This window comes from Urocitellus parryii, chromosome 3 (genome assembly GCF_045843805.1).
Source record: "Urocitellus parryii isolate mUroPar1 chromosome 3, mUroPar1.hap1, whole genome shotgun sequence".
Classification (NCBI taxonomy): Eukaryota; Metazoa; Chordata; class Mammalia; order Rodentia; family Sciuridae; genus Urocitellus; species Urocitellus parryii.
The window spans coordinates 200,520,233-200,539,243 of NC_135533.1; the positions used below are offsets into that span (position 1 = coordinate 200,520,233).

The window sequence follows — 19,011 nt, forward strand, 5'->3', positions numbered from 1 at the left end:
TCACTTCCAAAGCCCCACCTCTGAATACTGCTGCATTGAGGAACAAGCCTTTAGCATGTCAGCCTTGGGGGGGACATTCCAGATGGAAATCATAACACCCACTCCATAGGATTCATTCTAGTTTTTTCTTTCTCCATATGCATAAATCCTCTCTTTGTCAAGGAGAAACCTGGCTCCCCTTCTCTTTAGTAGACTCACTTATCAATCAGTGCTCAACAACCTCCCATCTCGGCCACCATCCTCTCCCCAACCAGACCCCGCCCCTTCACTTGGACCCAGTGCTCCACACAGGGCCTTTGCTTTCCCTGGGGAAGCCTCCCTCCACCCTGCTGGGCTCTGACACCCTGCACCAGGTGTTGAGAGGACATTCCTCCTGCTCCTGACACCTGTCCTGGGACACTATGATCCTCCCACCATGATTACTTCCTTCTCCCCTCTCTCATGGCTCCTGGACAGGATTGTTGAGGAAGGACATATGTCTTTGAAGAAGACTTCTCTTGTGTTTTTTAACCCAAAGAGACAAAATAAGCCTAACAAACATTCTAAACCAACCAGTGAGCCCCAGACCACCCTGTCCCTTCACGGCTGGGTAGCTTTGGCAAATCTCTTCACCTCACTGAGGCTCAGTTTCCTCAACGGTAGAAATGACATGGTGCTGGTGTGAGGTTTCCGTGAGCTCACACCAGCGGACAGTGTGGCCTGCTCTGGCCTCAGGAGACTGCTCAGCAGGTGTGAGCTGTGAGGTTGATAGTGCATTTCTCAGAATCCTTAAAAAACGATGACTCTCTTTTGGAAGGCAGGGCCAGGCTGTGGAGTGGGTGTTCCTCGGGCAGCACAGCTCTGCGGCTCCCAGGCCGTCCTCCTTTTGCAGGATTTTTTTTTTTTTTTTTTTTTTTTTTTTTTTTTTTTTTTTTGGCATGCTTGCAGCCAAGTCTTGGGAGAGTTTCCTGGACAGAGGTCCTTGTGGCAGCTGCCTTAAGACTTGCGGCCGAGGCTGCCACTGCTTTCTGACCCAGGCCACTGCAGGCAGCAGTCCCCACACACACAGCATGGAGCTCTGGGGAGCCTACTTACTCCTCTGTCTCTTTACTCTCCTGACCCCCATCACTGCTGAGTCGCCAACCCCCAAGGTCAAGAAGGCTGCAAATGTCAAGAAAGGTAAGCTGGGGATCAGGGCCCCTCCCCATCTTCCAGGAAGCAGGTCACCCCTCCTTTGTGTGACCTCATGCTCCTTCCTTTCATTTCCTCCCTGATGGGTCGTCCTGAGAACTTTGGTGAAGTGCCCTTTGGGGGCTAAAGGAGTTCTCTCTCTCTCTCTCTCTCTCTCTCTCTCTCTCTCTCTCTCTCTGTCTCTCTCTCTCTCTCTCTCTCTCTCTTTTTTTTTTTTTTTTTTTGGTGCTAAGAATTGAACCCAGGGCTTTGTGGATGTGAGGCAAGCACTCTACCAACTGAGCTGTATCCCCAGCTCTGCAGAGTTCTTTCAAGGTGGGGAGGGGATTGCCAGAACCATAAGGGCCCCAGACTCTTAAAATTGGAAAGAACCTTCCAGATTGTCTGAACTGACATCTGCTCCCCAACTCCTCAGCCTTTTAAAGAAATCAAACCTTTGGTTTGGCAGTGTGGAGATGCTCAACTCCCACGAGGGGGTACTGTGAGTTCGTGCTTTGTAATCTCAGGACCTTGCTTTTCTCAACTGTAAAATGGGGAGAGTGGTAGTTGCTCAAAGGTTTTTTGTGAAGATTTGATGATGCTAATTAGGTAAAGACACCTAGCTCAGCACATCTTCCAGGCAGCAGGGCACAGGGCATGCTTAACGCACAGGGGAAAAGAGGGGACAAGGAAATCTCAATTCCGTTGGGTGTCACAGCCTGTCTCTGCTGCCTCTGGGGTGTGGAGTGCTCTTAGATTGCCTTGGTTCCAGAGAGACCTGCTCTGTGGCCTCTCCAGCAGTGAGGTCACCCTGGGCTGCTTGGAGACACCAGCTGAATGCGATGGTAATAGATGGAGCTGTTGTCCCACAGGCTCAGAGGCCAGCAGAGAGAGTCCAAGGAGGAGAGGGTGGGGATTTAGGCAGAGAAACAGGCGGCCAGAGCCAAGACCCAGCAAAGGAAGGAAAGAGGGTGGGGTGTCCTCTGCCCTTCTCTGGCTCCTCTGTAAATGGGACAGTGAGCACATAAAGGTCCATGGGGACCATGGAGCCTGCAAGGCTACAACAAAGAATAGGGCAGATCTGGGAACTGCTAGGAAAAAGATTCAGGGGCTTGGGGTGGTATGTGTGAGGCCCTGAGTTCCATCCCCAGAACTGCAGAAAAAAAAAAGTAAAAATGAATCTTCAAGACTGAGCTTACAAAGTGAACAAAACAGGATGGATACTGTGCTAACATTTATTTTGGAGAAGGGATTTGTGTAAGAGTACACATTAATTGTATATGCATAGAATTTTTCTGGAGGGATCCACAAGAGCAAATAACAGTGGCTACCTCTGGGAAGGCAAACAGGTTGTGAGGGAGACTATAACTTTTTGAATGGTTTGAATTTTTAAATTATATGCATACATAACCTTTTACGAAATATCCATTTAAAAGAGATGGTTAATATCCATGAGCATTAGTCAGTGGTCACCAGGGGAGATTCTTTGTGAAGGAGGCAGCTCAGAGCAAATAAGAGACTTTCCTTTCTTTTTTAAATTTTTTTTTTAGTTGTAGATGAACACAATACCTTATTTTACTTATTTATTTTTATGTGGTGTGGGGGATTGAACCCAGTGCCTCACATATTCTAGGCAAGCATTCTACCACTGAGCTACAACCCCAGCCCCAGGAGAACCTTCTTTCTTTTTTTTTTTTTTTTTTTTTTGCACCAGGGATGAACTCACGGGCACTTGACCACTGAGCCACGTCCCCAGCCCTATTTTGTATTTTTATTTAGAGACAGGGTCTCACTGAGTTGCTTAGCGCCTTCCTTTTGCTGAGGCTGGCTTTGAACTGGTGATCCCCCTGCCTCAGCCTCCCAAGCCCCTGGGATTACAGGTATGGTTCACTGTGCCTGGCCCCAGAAGAACTTTCTAGTGTAGAAAATAGTGGCTAATTCCTCAAGTTTACTGAAGATTTGGTATGTGTATATTTAATTTGTAATTTATGTCTTCAGTGGTGTAAAAGGAGAGGGTAAGAGAAGGCAAGGCCTTGATCCTTCCCTGCTGACACCCGGGCCTCTGCCCCAGCGGTCTCCATGCCTTGGAGGCCCAGGCCTCGGGAGCCCTCACAATAGCACCAGAGCCCACCTCAGCGTTTTGACTCTGGTTGGATTTTCTTCCTTCCAGTCACCTATACAGCGAAGCCCACGGAGCTGTCCCTCTGTGCTAGACTGATACACACAGTAGCCTGGAAGCGTGGTCCCTGCTCTTAGGATGGGAACTGGGGTGCTTTTCACTCAAGCAGCAGCAGCCTGAAGTGGGGGGTCATGTTATAATCCAGGTGCTGGGCCGCCCCCCACAGAGATTCCCGCTCAGGGTTGCAGTGGCCCTGACACTGCCTTTCCCAAAGGTCTGCAGTGATTCCCAGGACTGAGTCTTAGCAGCCACCTTATGATGGGGCTGCACACAGATGTGGGGGACGGTCAGGCCCCAGATGACCACTTGGTGCCCAGGCCTCGAGGTAGAGAACACGTGGGCAGGGCTGGCGAGAGGAGGGAAGGACAGTGTGGGTTAAGGCCCTGCCCTGGCCCCAGGGTGGGCAAGAAGGGGGGCCCGGGTGTTTCTGGGAGCTCACCTGCTCCTCCTGTGGCCTATGACCTGGCTGCTGATGGATGTCAGCCTGAGCTGGGGCGTGCAGGGAGGGCTCAGGGCTGGAGCTCCAGGGGCCACGCGGCCACAGCTGGCCCAGGATTTTATGGGAGGGCAGAATGTCCTCATAAGGGTCACAGCCCTTAGAACAGGGACCCGGGGGAACCTGGAGGGCATTCACTCCAACAGTGCCCATCAGGAACCCAAGCCCTGGAGGTAGAGGGGCAGCACCGGGCCCCCTGACTTCTTGCCCAGACTGTAGGGACACCCCCAGCTCCCACACCTTCCTTGGTTAGCGCCTTGCCCCGTGGTCAGTCCCTGGAGGATCTGACACATCCAGGCATGTTTACACAAAGTATGAAAGGTACCCCCTTTGAACTGACAAATTATTAATTTATTATTAATTAAAGGCACCTCTTTTTCTGGTCTGACCCAGCCTAGCCAGGACAAGGCTTAGGACCTGCACATGGACCTCAGCTGAAACCCTTGTGCAGTACCCAACTTGCACAACCTCACATGGTGCCCTGTGCTGGTGCATTAGATGAGTGGGTCCAGAGCTGCTGTGAACTCAGAGGCTGAGTCAGAGGCTGGGGGTGAGGCCCATGTCACCCCATTGCTAGTTTGCCAGCCCCCCATCCCTCTCTTTTTGCCTTGCTCATCTGGGTGTTTCTTTCCTCGTGTTTGACAAGCTACATCACTAATCTCTGTATATAATAAGTCAGGGTGTTGCGTGCAATTTCCCTGCAAAGGCTCAGATGGGTGGACAAAGGCTCTGACCTCAGCCCTCGTGAATGTGGACCGTAAACAGACACAGCCAAAGCCTTTCCCCACCCTCTACCCAGAGCTCAGTGCAGCCCTTACAGAAGCCCCTGGAGTTTCAGAAAGACTGGGGTCCACCCAGAGATCTCTGAACTCACACACATGAGCAGATCTGTGTTCCCGCCTGCCCCTGCCCATGCACCACACACGCACCACACACATAACCAACTCCCAGTTATAGAAGGCTGGCCTCAGTTTCCCAATTTGTGAAATGCTGGTGTTATAGAACGACACATTTCCCAAGGCATGAGGTTGATAGCACCACACAATGGCACATGGGAAGGTCGAGCCTAAACCTGGTCTGCAGCGGTCACTAGCGCACTGGCGGCTAAACATGAAAACCTGGTTGCTTCCACTTGTGCACATGGAACTGGATGGGTGCACCTCTGTGCTAAGTGGGAGCTAGGTGGTTCCAGGCTTACAGAGTCCTCGGAGCTGGATTGTTATCCTCCCATTTTATAGATGAGGAAACAATCCAAAGAGGCTGAGCAATTTGTCCCAGGTCACCCATGTCTGCCACCTGCCAGCCCCTGCAAATGGTGGCATTCTGTTCCTTTGTCCCCGGGCTGAAGAGCCTGTCCTGCTGTTCTGTGCTCCTTCTTCCAGCTTAGGGAAGTGGTCTTTAGGCTCTCAAGGGCCCTTGTCCCTGCTCCCTATGCTCTCAACTCTTCTGGAGCTGACAGGGTGGCTGCTCCCTGGCCCCTGCCAATCCCAGCCTCATCCAATCCCCAGGACAAATGGGGACATGGTGCACTGAAGCAGGAGCAAGTGAAGGATGGGTCTCACTTGGATCCTTTCTGCATTCACACTGGCCATCCTGTCCTTTGAAAGTGCCATCCTCTGTCCCTCCTAGTAGGTTGTTGGAGGACCACTACCAGGGACAGAGAAAGAGAGAACTCACCCAGAGAGCCAGGCTGAGGGGAGTCCTTTCCCTTGTCCATCTGAAGCTGGTCCTCTCTGCCTGTCCCTTCCCTGTCCTGGTCTCTACTTCCTTCCTCACGTGTTTGTGACTGTCCCCATTTTCTCCTGACTTCATCCTAGATGTCGTGAGCCCAAAGATGCTTGAGGAGTTTAAGAACCGGCTGGACAGCCTGGCCCAGGAGGTGGCCCTGCTAAAGGAACAGCAGGCCCTGCAGACGGGTGAGTGGGGCCTTCTCTGAGCAGGAGCACAGCTGAGAGCCCAGGCTGGTGACTGTGGCCAGGAAGGTGTCTCTGACTGCCAGCCAGCATCAGGGCCCTGGCTGCATTAAGCCAGGCCTGCAGGCCAGGGCAGCAGGGTCAGGGAGCCCTGTCCCCAGCCCGCTTCCTCTGGAGAGATCCCTGACCAGACCCAACCAGGCAGGCACAGCTGTCTCCGCCCACAGCGGGGAGGTGGGGCAGTTGAACTGCCCCAGGAGGGCAGGAGGCTCCCCAACAGGAATCATTACTGCCCAGGAGAAGTAGGACCCCCAGGCCACTCCAGGGACAGAGGTGGTGGCCCAACCTGACACAGCTCCCAGGAGACGCTCCACTGAGCAGCTTCCGCAGCCCTGGGGCCATGCTAGACTCAAAGTCATGTCAGCAGTGTGACTGGTGCTGTCCCTTTGAGTCATCTGAGGCAGGACTAATCACCCCCAGCTGAGCCCAGTGAGGCAGGGAGAGATCTGCACCCAGTCCCACAGAGCAGGAAGCAGCTGGTCTGTGCCACACTGGGGGTCAGGCTTCAGCCCTCCTGGCTCTGCACTCACCTGCCCAGCAAAGATGTGTGACATCGCACAGCTGGGGAGTAAGGTCACAGCCACCTGCCCAGCAGCCTGAGGGCTCCATTTTCCATACTCGGAAGTCTCACCCACTCCTCTATGACCTTGGCCTCCAGTCCAGGGAGCAGGGAGATGCAGCATTCTCACGGGTGGACATCTACAGTGCCTGGCGCTGTTCCAAGTGTTTAATGCACATTAACTCACTGGCTGCAAACCCACACAGTGGGCCTGCCACTCTGTCACTATGTTCACACCCTTGCTTCCCACCAGGAAGCTGATGATTGTGTCAACAGCCGAGAGGAGCAAAGCCTCCCTTGGCTGTGCTCTGCAGCCTCAGGTTCCCAGCCTGGGGTCACCCTGACTCCTCCTTAGCAAATCTACAAACCTCCCTGTGTCCATGGCTGACCTCTCACCAGCAGCTTCTATGACACAGCCCACCCACTTCCTGGGTTCTGGGCCCTTCCCTGCTTTGCCTCCTCAGAAGCCTCCAGGATACTTCTCACGAGGCAGTCTCCCACTCAGATCCTTTCTGCATTCACACTGGCCATCCTGTCCTTTGAAAGTGCCACCCTCTGTCCCTCCTAGTACAGGGTCTTTGCATATGCTGTACAGGCAGCCTGGGTTGCTCAACAGTCACTTCATACAAGCCTGCAGAGTACCTTCTCAGGAGTCTCTAAGCCCTCATCAAGCAGGCTCTTCAGCTACAGCAACTCTCAGAGAACAATGTCCTTTCCTTTGTCACATTGACTGCAATTGTAACATGCACTTGTTTCTTGATTTATGTCTGCCCCCCCCATTAGACTCTGTGCCCCAAGGACACATGCCTCTTTTAGATTGTCTCATCTCCCTCCCGTCCCTGTCCAGCATAGTGTCTGCCACAGATCAACACTCAGTAAATCTTTCTTCAAGGAAAGACAAACACACAACCTTGGATACTTTGCCTAACATAGCAGGTGGGAGAGAGAGAGGATTCTAGAAAAAAAGCATCTCCAGAGATGTCTTTTATTTTAAATAATAGAAACCAGTGACTTCAACAAAAGGTGAGTCTGGAAGTAGTCTGTTACATTTTTGTTCAGAAACTTCACCTTATGGTCCCTACACGGTTGCTGCAAATCCAAGCATCAGGAGGGCATTTGAGGCAAAAAGGAGGAATGGTGGCCCAGCACATCTGTCCCATTTGTCAGGAGAGTATCACTCCTCCACTTCCACCAACCAGAACCCTACACATCTGTAGCTCTAAGAGCACTGGAGAACACAAGAAGACAGCTTTTCTGGCCTCTGTGTTGGAGGCAGACAAAGGAGAAGACAGTTGGGAAGTGGAGTGTCCACTATAGAGGGGGCATTTTGAATGAGCACAGGGCCACTCTGGGCATCAGTTTCCTTATCTACAGAGCAGAGGTTCTAGGGGTAAACTTGAGCATAAACTCTGAGGTTTCTTGCATGTCTGAACTATGTACTGATGAAGTCAATGTAAGTGAGGGTGAGGACCTCCTGGCGCCAAAGTCCATGACATATAGAGGTCCAAGGTGCTCTCTTCCGCGTCTGCTGATTCCTAGGAAGTCCCTGGCTTTCTGAGGGATCTCCTTCTCTTTCCACATCCCACAAATCACCTTGACAGTGAACCCACCCACAGCAAACAAAACCAATCAAACCAAAGTGTATAAATCAGGGCTTGTGGAGGTGAGGCTTCTCCCCTGTCCTCTGCCCCTTTTTTCCCTTGCCCCGTCAGCAATGCATGTGAAGGACCCACCCAGGATGGCAGAGCCAGGCACAAGGAGACAGCTGCTTTGGGAGAGGGGTGTGGCCTTGGGCCAGGTGGCTGTCTCCTACAGAGGCAATCCCCCCAAAGGGCTGAGGGCAGAGGGCTGTCTTCCTGCACACTTCCAGAAGCAAGTCCTTCATCCCTAGGGGGGCCTAGGCAAAGTGCCAGTGTCCCCAGCAGGAAGAAAGCCTGGTTTGGCTAAGCTGCAGGTCAGCACGAGGCAGAGTGGCTGAGTTGGGACAGAGTGTGTGACTAGACACCTCTGTGAGGCCTCAGGTCCCTGTTGAGGGTTGACAGATGCCCATGGGGGCATACATGGAAATGTTGCTCTGTTGACATTTGCTGCAGAGAGTGGAAGTAACCAGGTGAGCAGGTGAGTGAATTGTAGGGGTGAGATGGGGGAGGTGGAATGCTGTGCCTGACATTTGTAGGGCAGCAGCATAAGGCATACACCCCATCTGTCTACATATTTAACTTATAAGTTAAGCGATAAAACAAACTGCTCAACAAAAACACCTCTGTCCTCCTAACTTGACCAAATAGCATTTCCTACAAACTTTGAGGCCAGATTCAATTTGAGAATTCTTAAGACTCTTGAGTTCCACACCCCCAAAAAAAGCCAGTGCCCACCTCTTCTGTTTTGTCTTCTGAGGGTCTTGCAACCTCAGCCTGCAGCACTCAGTCCCTGGGAGATCTGACCTGGGAAGAGGGCCATTGCAGACCAGGGATCGCAGGTCCCAGGTACTGGGGTGTGGTCCAGCTCAATGAGGGCATGCATCCTGGCCATGCAAGCCCTGGGATATTAGAGGGGTGAGGCAAAAGGACCATAGCTGGGTTCCCTGGGAAGCTGGCTTTGAGATGGAGTGAATCCACACTTCTGGGGGTGCAGGGAAGGGAGTGCAATGTAATGGGGTAGGGGAGAGTTGACGTTAGCCTCCGTGTGTGACCCCACAAGAGCCAGAAAGTGAAAAGAGCCCTTGAGAATCATCCTGCTTTGAATGGAGGTTACACTCCCTCAGGTGGCTCTCAGCAGCAGAGAACGGGATCCCAGTGGCAGGAGTTTCAAGAACAAGGATCTGGGCTCTGTGCCTCAGTGTCCTTCACAGCAGGGTCTTTTTGCCGGAGTCTAGGGGCTGTAAAGGTCGTAGAAGATGGGATGAAGGATGGTGGGCCTTCCTGGGACTGGAGAGGGTGGCTCTTTGGCTTGGAACCGGGGACCGGCAGTGACAGCCATCTCTCCCCCTCTCAGTCTGCCTTAAGGGCACCAAGGTGCACATGAAGTGCTTCCTGGCCTTCCCCCAGCCGAAGACCTTCCACGAGGCGAGCGAGGACTGCATCTCGCGCGGGGGCACGCTGGGCACGCCGCAGACCGGCTCCGAGAACGACGCCCTGTACGAGTACGCGCGCCAGAGCGTGGGCAGCGAGGCCGAGGTGTGGCTGGGCCTCAACGACATGGCAGCCGAGGGCTCCTGGGTGGACATGACCGGCGGCCGCGTGGCCTACAAGAACTGGGAGACCGAGATCACGGCGCAGCCAGACGGCGGCAAAACCGAGAACTGCGCCGCCCTGGCCGGCGCGGCCAACGGCAAGTGGTTCGACAAGCGCTGCCGCGACGCGCTGCCCTACATCTGCCAGTTCGCCATCGTGTAGCCGCTGGCGGTGCGGCCGGGGAGGGAGACCCGGGGCGGGAGGGGTAGGGGTGGCGGGGTCCCGGGGAGGGGCGGGGATCGCGGGGTCCGGGGATCTTAGGGCGCCCGGGGAGTGCCAGGGGAGACCTTGCTGCTCCCGCCCTGGTGCCTCCTCTTGCAATAAAGTCGGTGCAACTTCTGGAGTCCCTGGGGTCTGTGCTGGGTGCGCCGGGCGGGGCGGGGCCGAGCGGCGGGGCGGAACTCCGGGAGGCGGGGCCAGAAGGCTGGAGCTGCATATGCCAGAAGCCAGCTGAGCACAAGGGTTCCCACCACCCAGGGATACACAATGGGAAGACCGGACAGAGGACCGGGTCGGGGGAAGGGAGTGAGAGAGCGCGGCTCTTTTTCTTTTTATAACTTTGTGTACCTAATCTCAGACTTCCAGAAAAGTTCCCCAGATGTTATCATTTCCTTACATTTGCCTAAGCCTTTTATTAGTTTTTGACAGTAAATGCATTCGATTCCCGTTTATCCCTAAATACTTCAGTGTGTGTTTCCTGGAACCAAGGATATGGTCTTCCACAAGCAACAACACGTTTATCAAAATCAGGAAATAAACTGATCTGGTATTGTTATCTAAGTTACAGTTGTTATTCAAATGTTCAGGTTTCTTTTTGTAGACCCTCTTCCATCTGTTGGAATCCTGCACACCCACCACCCCCTCCATTTCTCCTCTTCCTGGGGATCTGGGATGCACTGAAATACTGGGACCTGCTGTGGGGTAGGGGAGGAGTGGGGAACATCCATCCACCTTCTACCTCAACACACCCTGGGGCTGGGGGGTGGTCCAGGAGCCAAATGTGGCAGTCACCAACACTTCCCCACCAATGACCAAAGTGTCCACTTCCTTCATACTCACAGAAGGCTAGTCGGGGGTCCAAGTGTTGCTCCATGTTATCATGGAGCAGTTTTGTGCCCACCATATTGGAGGAACTTTTATTATTAGTAGAAGTAGTACCACCAGAGGTGCTTAACCACTGAGCCACATCCTCAGACCCTTTTAGTTTTTATTTAGACAGGGTCTCACTTGATAAGTTGCTGAGGCTGGCTTTGAACTTGCAATCCTCCTGCCTCAGAGTCTTGAGCTGCTGGGATTACAGACGTGCACCACCATGTTGGGCATGGAACTTCAAACATGTCATCTGGTTTAGTTTTATCCACCCAGGATGAGAGGTGTCATGACCATCATTTTACAGGAAAGGATTTGGAAGCTCAGGAAAGTTCAGTGGCTTCTGTTGGTCACAAAACTAATAAGTAGTAGCTGAGTCAGGATTTAACCCAGGTTCATCCCAAAGTCATTGGCCTTTGTACCATCACTGCATGTTTGCTTCCTGTGACTGAAACTTTCTTGAAATAAAATTAAGAGGTGGTCTAATGTTCCCCAGAGGGTATTGACCAGCTCCTGGCATGACCTGGCCCAGTCAATCACCGTAAACCCAGCTCTAGTGACACCTCCCTGGTGACATTTTCTGCACCCCTCAGCAGTGGCCATCGTTCTACAGTCTGGATTCCCATAGCACCTTTTGCTCCCTGTCTTCTATTGTGTCTTGCCTTTAGTGACAGTTGATGTGCTGATGTGGTGGATTGGGGAGGCAGCTTACAGTGAATGTTGTACCTACTCTGTGCCAGGAAGTCTGTTTGTCATTATCACAGAAAGCATCTCACAAAACTTAACATATGGGAGGAGGTGATGAGATCCGTTGCTGGAAGTACAGAAACTGAGACTCAGAAGGACGATGCCATATGTTCAAGATGGTCCAGCAAGTGAGGGGCAAAGCTGAGGCTCAAATCTGTCTTGTAACTCAGTTCTGAGCTCTTTGACCCCCGCTCCCTGGGGCAGAGAGTGGCCAGGGTTTTTTCAGACTTCTTAAAATGAGTGGCTGCCCTCAAGAGGACACCACTAGCCTCTGTGAGAGTAGGATCTGGTGGGAAGGTAGTCACTGGGCCACCATCTGGGCAGGCAGCAAGCATTACCTAGCTTCAGCAGCAGGTGGCAGTATGGGCAAGAGAATCATTGCACATCTTTGACCTACCTCTAATGCTCTTGCCTGTGGGACACCTGTCCTCTGATTTTGTCTCTTTTTTCGGAGGTTCTCACTGCTGGCCTTGAGCTCCTGAGCTTCTGGGAGCCTCCCACCTCAGCCTCCTGATGATCTTGTCTTTATTTTAAATGTTCACATCTTGTTCATCATGAATATTTTAGCATTAAATATGAAATGATAGTGTGTTCAAATACAATTGATCTGCTTATGGAGGATTTTCTTTGGCATCCCCTTAAATTTTGTATCCCTGGAGAGTGCCCCATCCACCTCTTTAGTCCCTGATCTTCCTCAGAGGTAAACTTGGGAGCACGTTTTTAGATGTAATACACTGATGGTTTTAAGGGAATCCTTGTCTAACTCTTCATCTTCTGAACTGCACTACCCAGGCACAGGCTTGGGGCAGAAGCCTCCCCTCCTGTTTTCTCTTTAAAATCACCTTTTCCCCTTTATACAACAGAAAGGCCACTCTTTCACCCATCCTGATCTTACTATGGTGCGTAGAAAGCTTTGGTGATGCCAAACAAAGGGACAATTTGAAATATTATTAGTGTAGGGGTTGAGAAAGTAAAAGACGGGGCAAACCACCTGTTATGCTTTAGATGTATGGTGTCCCCCAAAAGCTCACATGTGAGACAATGCAAGAACGTTCAGGGGTAAAATGATTAGATTATGAGAGTTGTAACCTGGATTGATCCATGGATATGGATTCACTGGGTGGTAACTGTAAGCAGGGAGGGTTTGGCTGGAGGAGGTAGGTGACTGGGGCAACCTTTTGGGGTTTATTTTATTTTATTTTTTTTTAAAGAGAGAGAGACAATTTTTTAATATTTATTTTTTAGTTCTCAGCGGACACAACATCTTTGTTGGTATGTGGTGTTGAGGATCGAACCGGGGTCGCACGCATGCCAGACGAGCACGCTACCGCTTGAGCCACATCCCCACCCCTGGGGTTTATATTTTTGTCCCTGGTGAGAGAAGTTCACTCTGTTTTCTGGTGGCCTGAGCTGCTTTCCTCCATCACGCCCTTCTGCCATGATGCTCTGCCTCATCTTGGGCCCAGAGCTATGGAGCCCAGAGTCTATGGAATAAGACCTCTAAAACTAAAGACCTCTGAGCCAAAATAAACTTTTCCTCCTCTAATTGTTCTTGTCAGGTATTTTGGTCACAGAGATGAAAAGGCTGACTAAAACACCATCCTTTTGCAAATTTAGAAGTTTTAATCTTTTACCTTCAATACCTTTAGGGACAACCCTAACCAAATTACCAGCCAATAGACCATACAAAATAATTCCCGACAATTAAACACTTTTGACCTGAACCTAGAAGTTCAGGTGTTAGGTGACAACCTGGTAACAAAACTCCTTGAGGTCCCACCAGCGTATTTATCTGCACAAGATTTCATTTTAATAGTATAAAAGTGAAAAAATAGCAATAATGTTAATGCTGAATCCTGCTTCCTTCTAGGACTCATGAACCAATTTTTAAACAACCTACTCCTCTGATTATAAAAATGTGTGAGATGTATCTGGAAACAGGAAGTGTAGAAGGAGCCTTGTGGGCCCGGACAGCTCAGTTCCGGTGGAGAAGGGGCTGCGCTGCCAAACCTAGAGCTCGTCATGGTGGCACTGGGTGTGGGCCTTGAAGACGGCCCACCGAGCATCCTTTCTTCATCTTCAAAATGAAGTTTGGACTAGCTGATTCCTGAGACCCCTGAGTCCAGGATTCCACCCAGCTGTCTCAGGACTGTCACTGTGGAACCCCCTTCAGATAAGAAAGCTGTTTCCCCGCTTGGGAGGCTGAGGAAGGGAGGATCATGAGTTCAAAGCCAGCTTCAGCAACTTAGTGAGGCCCTACGCAACTCAGTGAGACCCTGTCTCTAAATAAAATGCAAACAAGGGCTGGAGATAAACAAAACAAAACAAAACAAAACAAAAGCAGCCATTTGTGGGCTGTGTCCTCTGCCCAGGCACAGGTCAGACCTGCATTGGCCATTTTATTTTCTGCAGTGGCCATAGGCCTTTGTGCTCTCTCTCTCTCTTGCATTCCAGATATGTACAAATTCAGATGCCCAGTGGACACTGCCACCTGGAAGTCCTTAGGCCCCTACTTCAACGGATTTAAAGGGAACTTGCATCCACCGCTTTGGTTCATCTGAAAACAGCTTCAACCACTGGTGCATCCTGATGCCTCAGACTTCCAGGCAATAATTCTTCTTTTGATTTTGGCAAAGAGAAAACAGGGATATTAATAAAATTAATAAATTTTTAATTTTAATATTAACATTAAATAGTAAATATTAATAAAAACAAAGAAAACGAACAACTTTTTGTGCTGACCAGGAAACCCTTTACTATGAATTTGGCAACAAATCTAGAAGTTGCATTTACTATTCAGAAGCTCAGGAGGAAGGTATTGCTCCAACACGTGACTAAATCAGTCAAGGTCACTCCAGGTGAATTTGGGTTGGCACGAAATAATTGCAGACACAGAAAGTACCTTTTTCTTAAGGTCCAGTGATGGCTCCTCAGCCCCGCCTCCCATAAGGGAAGCCAGAGGGGCAGACAAAATAGAGGAATGCACACCTGAAACCATCCTACTTATTGAGGGGAAGGTTCCTCCCTGAAGAGGCAAGGAGTTAGGTTTCAGGGGGTGGAGTCTAGCTTCCTGATGTCTTGTGGTCAGTAGATTGATTGACATCTTGGCAAGTCACACCCATCTCAGGTGCTGTGTGGGATCAAAGGCTGAGCTAGTAAAAAGCACATACACGTGCACAGCCCAGACAGAGCAGCAATCTCAGTCCAGGCCTCTCTGCGCTCAAAATGCTCACAGCTCACACACGCAGCCCATGGCTGGCCCGCAACAAGGTATTACTAAACATACTTTAGGAAAATGGAGTACAAAGATAACTTTGTTGAGAACATTCCGTAATGCGGCTGGAATCCAGCACAAGTCTGTTGCCTTCCAAAGCCCACGTGCCATCTGCTCTGTATGCTAACTCCTTCCTGAGACTTGAAAAAAAAAAGACAGGTTTTCAAATGTTTCATGATGTGATTGTAAAAGATCTGCAAAAAGAAAAAAGTGCTGGCATTGGTGTGTATTTGTGATGGGAGGTTCAGGATCCTGTAAAAGCACATTCCAGATTTCCTGGGGCTGCATCTGAGGCCTTATGCTGTCTTCTCCCTCACCTGCTTTTCACTGGCGACTCGTTTCTGAACATGATTTATGAAATCTTTCAACGTTTAAAATTGTGGCACCACCTGAAAAACGCGAGCCTTTTTTCCACTAGGGGGCACTGTTGTTTCGTACAATGCGAGAACGGGTGTTGGGGTGGGGCGGGGAAATAGCTCAAAGAGCAACACTTCACATAAGGAAAGTGAGGCACAGGGCGGTTAAGGGTCAGTCAAGGCTACTTTCTCAGGATAAAGCAGCTTGTGCAGACCATTTCTCCAAAGTGCTCACCAGTAAGAACTGAGTGCTTGCCATCTGCCGAGCTCGCAGACCTGGGTATGCACTTGAACTAGCTGTTCACTGCCTGGTGGGACACTTGGCATTTTCAGATGCTAACTGGAGCAGCTCTCCTGTTTTGCCTTGTTGAGAAAATAATTGGGCAATATGGCAAGAGAATGTTTCACAGTGTACAAGCTAAACCACTAGGTCAGAAGCCAGCTGGGAAGCCAGGGCTTGCTCTAGGGTTTTCTTAACCAGAAAAACCTTAAACTGGGTTACAGTTATTCAACAGCCTTGACACTGGTTCAAAAAGAAACTCTAGCCTTGGATTCCAGCTCTGCCACTTTCTAGCCCTGTGGCCCTCGGGAATCATCTCTGAACTGTAGTTTCTTCATTTGCAAAAGGAGAGCAGAGGGCTGGGGCCAGGCTCACAGATGCAGAAGCTGAAGGCAAATTTCTCAGCCTCTCAAATCAGCCACACCTGGCATTGCTGGGGTTACCGGTGATCTCTTCAACTCACCTGTGACTTGTTCTCTCCAATGCCATCAGTGAAAGCAGCAAAGCAGTGTAGGGAGTCTGTTAGGCTACGATCTTCTCTGCTTTTACAAGCCAGTCTGCTTTCTGGGGTGATGAGAGAGTGTGCGCTGGAAGGGAAGGAACAGCCCACCCACTGGGGACCATGGTGACCCTTGTGTAGGGTTACCCTCTGCTGTTGTCTCATCACCTGGAGAGTGAGCCTAACTGCCTCTCTCACATTGTTGTTGTGGATTGAACTTGCAAAAAGCCTCAAGCCCCCTCCTTGGCACACAATTATGAAGATCATGAGACAATGGTTACTGTATGAAATGTTTTGGAAACAAAATTAACTTACAGAAAAGGTGATAAAAGAGTCAACACCATTATCTTCACCTGGTAGGAAAAATATACAGTGTGCTCCACTATGACCTAGTTTCTTATTAGACAAGAAAGACGTCTCAGTGAGTTCTTATCACTCTAAGCACCCAGCAATGGTACCACATGTACTAACTAGGATTGGCAATGATCAGATTCATCAATGTTTTGTATGTATTGTTGGATTGGGCCCAGGGTCTCGAGCAAGTCCTTTACCACTAAGCTACATACCCAGCCCCACTGTATGGATTTTGAAAGGAAGTAGAAGTTGAACTTGAAGGACTTGATGTAATCAGTTCATTTCAGAAGAAAGTAGGCATGTTTATCAGGATTGTATATGGTTATATATAATAAAAAATCCAAAATAATGGAGTCTTAAATAAGACAAAGATGTCAGTATGTCTTCAAGGGAGATCAAGTTTCCTTTGATTTTCCCGCTGTACCATCACCTCATAGTCCATGACGACTGCTGAAGTTCCAGCCATTGTTATCCACATTTCAGTCATCTAGTAAGAGGAAAGGGAGAAAGGGCCAATTTCCTTAAGGAGCTTTCTCTTTTCCTTCTCACAGATAGAACTTCTCCTAGCACTTAGCTCCAAGAAAAGAGAAAAAGTACTACCTTTTAAGTGAGTACATTGAAATCCCCTCCAAATTAAACTTGTTTAAAGAAGAAGGGGCAAATTGTAGGCAACTAGAAGTTTGTGCTGTGGGAACCTGATTGGGAAGCTAGGAGGCAAGAGAATTAAGAGATCTTGAAGAAGAAATGGTGATTCTTTTTTTTTTAAAGTTGTAGATGGACAGCATGCCTTTATTTTATTTTTTTTATTTTTATGTGGTATTGAGGATCGAACCCAGTGCCTCACACATGCAAGGCAAGCGCTCTGCCACTGAGCTACAGCCCCAGCCTGGTGATTCTTGATCTGGTTCCCAAAAGCTTGCTGCCAGTCCTGCATGAGTCCTATCTTCAACTGGGCAGCTGGGTCAAGCCCTAGTTCCCTTTCAACCAAGCCCTTGTTCCTAAGTAAGGCTGTCACAGCCTTTGTTTTGAATTGTTCTTCTCAAAAGGCCAACCTTCTTCTTTGAGAGCCTGGGCCTAGCAGGGTGTTTACCTTGGTGCCTCTCCACCGGCCTCTTCCTGGAGGGCAGAATCATAGATTGTGACCCTGGGTCAAAAAGCCATGATACCTGTCTGAGGCAGACCTTGGCTGAACTCTATGAAGCTATCATTTGGTTTTATGTCACTATCCCAAGAATTAGTTGTACCCTTTATCACTCATGGTCCCTGCAGGAAACGATCCAACTCACTCAAGGGCTGGGGAAGTAGTTCAGGGGCAGAGTGCATGTGAGCCAGACCCCTAGGAGTGCAGGAGGCCCAGTGTTCCCTCCCAGGTTAAAGACTGCAAGTAGTCCCCTTATGCACAGATCTGATATGCTTGATCCCAGTCCCCTAGAGAAATGGTTCAAATTTCAGACACCTTGTTATATTAGCTGTGAGTATAATTCACATTTGCAAATCATTGTGAATACATTAATTGATAATCAAATTTCTCTGCTCGTTCTTTAGTCACTGACAGATGGTCAGCATGACCCACATCACTTTCTTTGAAATCAGCTGCTTGCAGGTGGCAGTGCACCTGTGACTCAGTTCATCCACAGACATCAGTGTGTGTACTTGTGTCGCCTTCTTGTCTCCCCAATGATAGCTTCGCAGAGTTCAGCCAAGGTCTGCCACAGATGTGCACTGTGGCTTTTTGACCTAGGGTCACAATCCATGATTCTGCCCTCCAGGAAGAGGCAGGTGGAGAGGCACCAAAACTAACATCTTGCTAGGCTCAGACTCTTGAAGAAGGGGGTGGGCCTTTTGAGAAGAACAACTCATGTGACATTTCACAGAAATGGATAATCGAAAGAGGGAACCAGCGGAGAAAGATAAAGGTGCAGCAAAGAAATGAAGGGTGATGGCGCTGGACGTGACATTGAAATGGATCACATGTGGAGTTGGAGGGAGCTGGCTGTGGGAATATGGATGCTGCTGCCATCTGGACACTGGAGATGCAGCTAGAGGAACCTGGTGTCTGAGAACTTATCCAGACAAAGAAAGTGTGACAAAAAGGATGAAAATGTCCCCAGAGGAAATGGCGCCAACCCCAAACCACATCCCAGGAACTCTTGGAGAAGTCTTGTGACACTGGAAGTAAATAGATTAAAATGGGAGCCAGGTGTAGTGGCGCACGCCTGTAATCCCAGGGGCTCAGGAAGCTGAGACAGCAGAATTTCGAGTTCAAAGCCAGCCTCAGCACAGCAAGGCCTAAGCAACTCAGTGAGACCCTGTCTCTAAATAAGATACAAAATAGGGCTGGGGAGGTGGCTCAGTGGTCTAGGGGCCCCGAGTTCAATCCCTGGTACCAAACAAACAAACAAAAAGTTAAAATGGGAAAGATGATCCAAATCAGAGAACAATTTGCCAAGACACAGAAAAGACACTCTGTATCAGAAGTTATGATAGGAAGGAGGAGGCCAGTTGTTCCAGAGACTCTTGCTAAGACTATTACAGAGAAAACACTTTAATTCTCAACATTTCTAATATTTTAAAATTAGTATATCCACTGTTATTTTTTGGCACTCTTGCCAACAGTAAGACAGTTTCAATGTTTTTTTTTTTTAAATATTTCTTTTTTAGTTGTATTTGGACACAGTACCTTTATTTTTTTTTTAATTTATTTTTATGTGGTGCTGAGGATCGAACCAAGTGCCTTGCACATGCTAGGCGAGTCCTCTACCGCAGATCCACAACCCAGCCCCAGTTTCAATGTTTTGATAAACATTTTGAGAAGTCACAGAA

The 19,011-nt window shown here is 49.6% G+C and overlaps 1 protein-coding gene across 1 annotated transcript; it reads left to right on the top strand.

Annotated features, from left to right (window-relative positions):
- Positions 1–948: 948 nt before the first annotated feature.
- Positions 949–9,783, top strand: Clec3b (C-type lectin domain family 3 member B). Its single transcript, XM_026390027.2, has 3 exons — positions 949–1,158; positions 5,642–5,740; positions 9,351–9,783. The coding sequence occupies exons 1-3, from the start codon at positions 1,050–1,052 to the stop codon at positions 9,749–9,751; spliced, it is 609 nt and encodes a 202-aa protein (XP_026245812.1). The 5' UTR covers positions 949–1,049; the 3' UTR covers positions 9,752–9,783.
- The last annotated feature ends 9,228 nt before the right edge of the window (positions 9,784–19,011 follow it).

Coding starts and splice junctions, on each gene's coding strand:
- Clec3b (XM_026390027.2), top strand. CDS start 1,050: ATGGAGCTCTGGGGAGCCTACTTACTCCTCTGTCTCTTTACTCTCCTG. Junction 1,159..5,641: donor GGCTGCAAATGTCAAGAAAG/GTAAGCTGGGGA, acceptor ACTTCATCCTAG/ATGTCGTGAGCCCAAAGATG. Junction 5,741..9,350: donor ACAGCAGGCCCTGCAGACGG/GTGAGTGGGGCC, acceptor TCCCCCTCTCAG/TCTGCCTTAAGGGCACCAAG.